The sequence below is a fragment of the Otolemur garnettii genome, unplaced genomic scaffold (assembly GCF_000181295.1).
Source record: "Otolemur garnettii isolate 467f Iridium unplaced genomic scaffold, OtoGar3 scaffold00079, whole genome shotgun sequence".
NCBI classification, from domain to species: Eukaryota; Metazoa; Chordata; class Mammalia; order Primates; family Galagidae; genus Otolemur; species Otolemur garnettii.
Genome location: NW_003852474.1, coordinates 2,624,437 through 2,632,637, shown reverse-complemented (window position 1 = coordinate 2,632,637; position 8,201 = coordinate 2,624,437). Strand labels below are relative to the sequence as shown.

At 40.2% G+C, this 8,201-nt stretch overlaps 1 protein-coding gene across 1 annotated transcript; it reads left to right on the top strand.

The window, feature by feature from the left end:
• The first annotated feature begins 253 nt into the window (after positions 1–253).
• On the top strand, positions 254–7,929 carry CUNH2orf49 (chromosome unknown C2orf49 homolog). Its single transcript, XM_003794316.3, has 4 exons — positions 254–403; positions 2,435–2,601; positions 5,419–5,794; positions 7,713–7,929. The coding sequence occupies exons 1-4, from the start codon at positions 305–307 to the stop codon at positions 7,767–7,769; spliced, it is 699 nt and encodes a 232-aa protein (XP_003794364.1). The 5' UTR covers positions 254–304; the 3' UTR covers positions 7,770–7,929.
• The last annotated feature ends 272 nt before the right edge of the window (positions 7,930–8,201 follow it).

Sequence of the window (8,201 nt, the reverse complement as noted above, 5' to 3'; positions counted from 1 at the left end):
GACGTCACAGGAGTCGTGAGCAATGGTGGCCAGATCTGCGAACTTCGCTCTTCCCTCTCTTCCTACAAAACTTGACCCGCCATTCGTTTCTTCGTCTGACATCCCTCTCTATTCTCAAGGTGCCCAGGAGCACTTGCCCGCAGGAGCAAGCCCTGATGCCCAAGCCAACACAGAACGGTAGGGCGCACGCGCGGCGCATTCAGAGTGACGACACGCGTCAGTCTCCACGTATAGTACACCACTTCCGGAACGCTGCCTTCGTGGGGCCTTCTGGGTAGCTGGCCGGGGTCTCCTGGTGACGACGATGGCGGGGGACGTGGGCGGTCGCAGCTGCACGGACTCAGAGCTGCTGCTGCACCCAGAGCTGCTATCCCAGGAGTTCCTTCTCCTCACTCTGGAGCAGGTTGGGTGGGCCGGAGCGGAGGGCGGGCGGATAGGCCTTCCCGGGTTAGGCGCTGGTTCCTGAACTCACCCCAAATAGTTCTTGATGATGACGGACACTCTAGCCGCCGTCATTCCTCTCGCCCGGTTGTGTCACTCTCCAAACACACCGACCAGGCAGCTCTCCCCTAGTTCCCTCTCCTAGTCCCCTGTCCGAAAAGGAGACTTCCTTAGAATATCACGAGTTGCTGGGAAACAGGACTTACCTTTCTGGGTCCTTCATAGCTCGGAGAAAGGAGTCCTAGACGACTCCCACGGCCTGTGTGTGTGCAAAGGCCTGAGGAAGAGAGGGACTGGGGAAGAAATGAAGAATAGACGTGAAGGGTGGAAATCATGAACCGACAGGGGGGAAAGCATCTGAGAAATCATCCATTAGCGACCCTCTCACCTCATTAAGATGGTGCATCCTAGTCCCAGAGAGATGAAATGATTTGGCTAACGTCACACCACCTGTAAATGGTACAACCAGGATTCAGAGCTCCTGGCCCTTTGTGTTGCGCTTGTTTGCATTCAAGTTGTGTAGCCCCTTAGGGTAGGGAAAATTTGAGGAAAAAGTGACAAATTTAGTTTAAAATGATAGAGAATTATTGAAAGTTTTGTTGGGGTTTTATGTGGCATATTTTGTTGTTTTCCATTTGACTTTACTGTGGGTACCCTGTTTTTCTCTTATTTCCTCAATCCTTCTTGCTAAATAGATTATTTTAATGATGTCAGTTATCTTTGCCTGTGGTTCTCAAATTTTAAATATGTCAGAATCACTACAGGACTTGTTAAAACACACATTGCTGGCCTTCTTCCCCAGAGTTTCTATTCAGTAGTTCTGGGATGTAGCCTGAAAATTTGCATTTTGAAACAGTTTTTGCTTCTGGTTCAGGGACCACACTTTAAGAACCACTGCTTTAGGGGATTGCTTCTCAAAGCCAGGGGCCTGTGAATCCTTTGGGAATATTGTTCAAGAGATTCCCTAGGGTTTCTCCTACCTCTGAAAGAGTACAGGATGAAAATCAAAAAGTAAGATGTGCTTTTAAATTTAAAAAATCCAGGTGCAGTGGTGTGAATCTGTAGTTGCAGCTACTGGGGAGACTAAAGCAGGAGGATCACTTGAGCTTAAGTCGGGAAGTTTGAGACTAACCATTTCAAAAAGAAAGAAAGAAAGAAAGAAAAGGAACTTATTTATCAGAGGCCATAGGCCTGTTCAGTCAGTTGTACTAAATGCAAATGTTTTCAAGCCTTTCTAAATTGAAATTGAAGAACCAAATGATCTCATTTTAATTCTTATTTTCCTTCCCAAATCTAAAGTCTGTCTCTATGGCTGCCCCTGTGCTTATGCTGCATGTTTTCCATGATGTCAAGAACATACTGGAAAATGAGGGAGGATGAGGTGGAAGCCACTTGAAAGGTGGAAGTGGAAACATGGGGGGTAGGCTTGATGTAGTGCTGTTGTCATCAGGAAGGGCACTGGAGTTTCATCTCTGGTGCTGTTTGAAATCTTGGTAATTAACCTCAATTTAAGAAGCACTAGATTAGAAAAACATGAAATAACTTACAGGAGGCTACTGAGACCTCCAGCCCATTGATCTAACCATGACACTAGCTTATTGAAAGAATGTGGTAATCGTTATCATTGTTAGCTTTCTTTTGCCTACTTCCTGCAGGCAATCCTTTATTTTCAGTCCCCTTTATAGATTATTATGATGTTACTGGAAATGGTGTGTTGACTGAGCAGTAGCAGCAGCAGTTCTTGTCACAAATGAGGAAATATGAGCATTGTCTTTAAGATGAGGCTTTAATATGAATACTTAACAGAGCTTAACCCTCTCATAATACCACTTCTTGCAGTACCTTACAGGACTTTTGAGCCTGTGTGATTGTTAAAATGATTTTATAATTTGTTATTTAGGTAATAATAATAAATTTACCATACTGGGTAAGGTGGTTAGTTATTAAAATGAAAAATATCATTTTGAAATTACTTTTGTTTTCTTTTCCACAGAAGAACATAGCTGTTGAAAATGATGTAAAAATAAATAAAGACAATCTTACTGACCTTTATGTCCAGCATGCAATACCGTTGCCTCAGAGGGATTTGCCAAAGAATAGATGGGGCAAAATGATGGAAAAGAAAAGAGAACAACATGAGATAAAAAATGAGACTAAAAGGTACTTTTTAGTGGTTCTAGTTTTCATTTTCTCTTACAGTTCTGCTTTTATTTTCCTCCAAATAAACTTATTCATTTACTGAATAAAACTACTCATTTACTCAGTAATTATCTGTTGAGCGCCAGGCACTGTACTTACAGCCGTGAATAAAAAAACTGACAAAATTTTCTGCTCATATTTTTGTTAGAAGAAACATAAAAAATTAAGTATATGGTATGTTATATAGTAAAAATGATAAGGAGGAAAGTTAAACCGGGAGAGAGGGATTATGATTTTTAGTAAAGCAAGGAAATGAAATTTCGGTAGAGAGAACTATAGGAAGTAGAGAGCAAGGAAGCATTCCAAGCAGAATACAAGAGTCTGGATCAGGCTCAGTGCCTGTGGTTCAAGTGGCTAAGGCGCCAGCCATGTACACTCAAGGTGGTGGGTTCGAATCTAGCCCAGGCCCGCCAAACAACAATGATAGCTGCAACCAAAAAATAGCCAAGTGTCGTGGCGGACGCTGTGGTCCCAGCTACTTGAGAGGCTGAGGCAGGAGACTTGCTTGAGCCCAGGAGTTGGAGGTTGCTGTGAACTGTGATGCCACAGCACTCTACCCAGGGAAACAGCTTGAGGTACCTGTCTCAAAAAAAGAGTCTGGATCAGAAGTGTGCCCATCATATACCAGAACAGCTAAGTGGCCATTAGGGCTGGAACAGAGAAAGTACAAGGAAAGAGATCTGTTGGGGGGTGGGGGTTGAGGAAAGTACGAGGAGAGAGAGCTGTTTGAGGGGAGATTGTCAGATCACAGAAAGCTTTGTAAGCCACTTTAAGAACTTTAGCCTTACTCTGAGATGAGAAGCCACTGGAGGGTTTTGAGCAGAGTGGTAACACTATCAGATGTACATTTTAACAGGTTCACTCTGACTGCTATCCTGAGAAATGATTTAAGGGGTATATATTGGGAATGGGGCCTATGTGCAAGGGTAGAAGCAGAGAAACCAGTTAACAGGTTGTGTTGTAATATAGGTAAGCAGTGATTTGACTAAGGTAGTAAATTTGGTAGTCTGGATATATTTTGGAGGTAGAGCCAACAGAATTTGCTGAGTTTTGAAAAAAAGATAGGTCAAGTAAGACTGAGGGTCTTTGAATAATATATGAAAGAACCTGTCATCTAGCTTCAGATATACTATTTGAAAATTTTTTGGACCTGGTACAGGCTCACACCTGTAATTCCAGCACTCTGGGAAGCCGAGGTAGGTGGATTGCCTAAACTCAACAAGTTCAAGACCAGCCTGAGCCAGAGCAAGACCTCATCTCTAAAAATAGCTGGGCTTTGTGGCAGGCACCTATAGTCCCAGTTACCCAGGAGGCTAGAGACAAGAGAACTGCTTGAGCCCAAGAGTTTGAGGTTGCTGTGAGCTTTGATGCCATGGCATTCTACCAAGAGTGACAAAGTGAGACTCTGTCTCAAAAACAAAAAAATTTTTTTGAATTTCAGAAAATTTTTCATAAAACAAAAAAAAAATGAGTTTCCTTTATTAAAGAAAATTACAATTCATTGATCAGTGATGTTTGTTAGTTAATGTGGTCGAAGTATCCCAAGATCCCTAAGTGAGCCCATTATCTCTTCTATGTCTGTTATATCGTAAGTACTATTGATCAGTTACTTAGTTTCTTTTTAAGGCCTTCTGTTTGTAAAGCACTGTTGTAGACAACACACTAGAGACAATGGGAGAAGACAGAGTAAGGAGGTAAGGGGAAATATAGCTCTGAGTAGGTTAGTTTTAATCTGTGGTTAGGAAGAAAATGTCATGATTGAGCTCATTCCCCCAGCATGAAGAATAATTGCGGAATACATGTGTGCTCATTGTCTTTTAAAAAATAAACACATACATAGTCTCACCTTTGATCAAAAAGACATTTCAGTTAAGATTAAGCATCATTTTAGCTTGATGGTTACATACTGTAAAGGCTGTGGTAGTGTGAACTTTCCTAAATCTGTGCCTTATACTGCACATACCTTTTAATGTAGTTTTCTTGGCCTCTTCTTCAGGTGGTATTTTTTTCCAGATCAGCACATCCAGGCACATTTTTCTAGTAAGCAAAACTTTCAGTGTTGGTTATATTTTTCTTGGAAGCAAACTTGACATGACCATCTTTGTTCTTCAGTGTCATTTTGGAAAGGATCTTTGACTCTATTATTAAAATTCACAATTTAATTCTTGAATCAGAGCATTAAAACTGGAAAGATCCAAGAGATCGTCTTGTAATGTTGAATCGTTCATTATTTTATCTTTTGAGGGACCAAGATCCAGATCCAGAGGAGTGTTGTAATGTGCCCAATATTTTAAACTTTGAAATAAAGCCTAGGAAGTTTTTTTTTTTTTTTTTTTTTTGAGACAGAGCCTCAAGCTGTCCCCCTGGGTAGAGTGCCGTGGCATCACAGCTCACAGTAACCTCTAACTCCTGGGCTCAAGTGAGTCTCCTCCCTCCACCTCCCAAGAAGCTGGGACCACGGGCGCCTGCAGCAAAGCCTGGCCATTTTTTGGTTGCAGCCATCATAGTTGTTTGGTGGGCCCAGGCTGGATTTGAACCCACCACCTTAGGTGTATGTGGCTGGCGCCTTAGCCACTTGAGCCGCAGGTGCCAAGCCAAGCCTAGGAAATTTTTCCATTTAGGTTGGACATGAAAATTGCATTCCCAGTAGTTCTACTTTAAGTAGATTAATCATATCAGTAAGTTTTTTGGGTTATTACTTGTTTTAACTTTGAATTCCAGTGAACTGGTTTTCTATCCCAGATGGTATTTTTCAAGAATGCTTGTCTGTCTTTTCAGGAGTAGCACTGTAGATGGGTTAAGGAAAAGACCCCTCATTGTATTTGATGGAAATTCAACAAGTACAAGCATAAAAGTGAAAAAGACAGAGAATGGAGATAATGATCGACTCAAGCCTCCCCCTCAGGCAAGCTTTACCAGTAATGCCTTTCGAAAATTATCACATTCCTCTTCAAGTGTTTCGCCCCTAATTTTGTCTTCCAATTTGCCTATGAACAATAAAACGGAACACAATAATAATGACACTAAACAGAACCATGACTTAATGCATAGGAAAAGTCCTTTGGGGTCTGTGAAGTCACCACCTTTGTCCCCTGTTGGAACTACTCCAGTGAAGTTAAAGCGAGCTGCTCCTAAAGAAGAAGCAGAGGCCATGGTAAGTGTGGGGTGCTTTCCATGCTATTAGTGGGTTTTGTGAACAAAACCTGAATGGTCTCCCTGGAGCCTGAGGAGGTCAGTGGTTCTACCTGCTGTTCTTAAGGCCCTCAGTGGTATGTCTGGTTTTTACATCTCTTTACTTGAGTGTGTGAACCCTGGAATTTAAAAATTCATGGGGAGTAATGTTTTTAAAAGTGCACTAACCCTTGTAATCCTATGAGAGGTAAAGGCAGGAGGTTTGCTTGAGGTCAAGAGTATGAGACTAGTATGAGCAACTTTGGTTCCAGCTATTCAGGAGGCTGAGGCAGGAGGGTCACTTGGGGCTGTGAGTTTGAGATTTTGGTGAGCTATCTTGATACCACATTACTCTAGCCCAGGCAACAGAATGAAACCCCATCTAAAAGAAAAAAAATAAAGACACTCAATTTGTTTCTGCTATTTGTCCAGTGTCAAATATTTATTAAGTAGCATTTGGGGCTTGACCTTAAGTCCATCTGTTTGTGCTTACTGTAAAACTACACCAGAATCTTCTTAAGATTTACCATTTGCTTCCCCAACCTCTCCAGTATACTTAGCTTCAGAATTATAGAGAAAGTATGGGGGAATCAACTATGTTTTGCTCTACTGTATTGAACTATTTGGATGCTTGGAGTTAATATGTTGGCAAATTCGATACAGTAGCACAATTTATTTACTATTTATGAGATGGTTAATATTTATATGACTTATTAATATATACTATATATATAAAATATGTGTGTTTGAGCCTTCCCTAGGCTCCTCAGAAATGTGATTTTACTTTTAAATACCTAGCAGTTTTACAGCCCTTATTTCTGTAATATGCAGTATACTTTGGCTTTATTATCTATCATCTTCTAATTGTAAGTCAAAGGGATTTCATAGGTGTTCAAACATTTTAAAACAGTACATCCTGGAAAAAGTAAGCCTTGACCAGTCAAGAGTTCTTTACTTTTCACTGACCCCTTTCAGCAACCCTGTGGAGTAGGCATTCTTGTTTTTCCCGTTTCATATATGAGGAAACAGAACCTTATCAAATTTACATAGACTTATCCAGTATTCTAGAGTGAGTGACCGGAGTGCAGTTTGCATTCAGGATTGTTTGATCCGAAGGCATACGTTTATGAGATCATGGTGCTTCCATACTTTTTTAAGCCACCTTTGTGGGAGAGAAGAAGGTATGAGATAAAAAGTTAGAAGAATAAGCCACATCTCAATCAAATATTTTAGTAAGGATTAAGAATTGAGGTTTTTTTTTTTTTTTTTAGGCTCTTAAATAGCATTTCTCTACCCAAAGAAATAATATTCTTTCAGAGGTGTGATATATATGTATATACATGTGTGTGTCTCTCCAGAGAGTATCCAGCTGTGTTTGCATGGTTTTCGTATGACATAGCTGGATACTTTCTGGACAGCCTTCACATATAAAATCCTTTCTCCTACTGTTAACATTTCCCACCGACTTTGGATTGTGAAGTTTAGGGAGAACCTAAGCAGGATAGGGAAGGAGCAGATCTGGAGCACTCAGTGGTTTTCATCTCTGCTTTTTAAGATCACCTAAGGAACTTCTAAAACAAAAAGAAATCAGTGCCTCGTCCTCCTGCCGCCTTTGGATTCTGATTTAATTGGTTCTATGACAAGGCCCAGGCTTAAGCATGTTTTTAATGTGTTCTGGGTTATTCTAATATGCAAACATTTGAGAACCACAGAGCTAGAAAAATGGGAGCCAGGGGAAGAAGCTGTTTTTCTCTAATCTCCTAAAATATATTTCCACCAGATGGCAGCAGTGATCTCTTATTATTACATCAATAGTAAACCTTAGTTGTTTAAAAATGTTAGTTTTAGTTATTCTCTGACATTTCTGCAAATATAAATTGATTTCTGTTCATGTCTTTCAGAATAACCTGAAGCCCCCAGAAGCAAAGAGAAAGATACAACACGTCACATGGCCATGAAGGAAAATTTCCAAAAATGTAAATATAACTGTAACTGTAGTTTTTCAGACAAGTTCATATACATATATTGACAGTATTTACAGAGATCCTGATTATTACAGAATTTTCTTAAGAGGTTTAAAATAGGTTCAGAAAAATAAAGGCTTTCTTTTCCTTCCCTCTTTCCCTCCTTTCTCTCTCTCTCTCTCTTTTTTTTTTTTTTTTTTTTTAGTTTTTGCTTGTTATGCCATGATTAGGAAGAATTTCTTTTTAAACTAATAGCTTAGTGTATGTCATTTCTATTGACCCTAGTCAAATCATTAGTTGCAAGTCTGGTATAAAGCATCTAATGAATTGTAGGAATTACTCTCATTAGCCTCTTTTAGAGTCTTTGGGGAAATTGGAGATTGTTTTACAAACTCCAATATTTTACTATTTTGCTATTTTTATTAA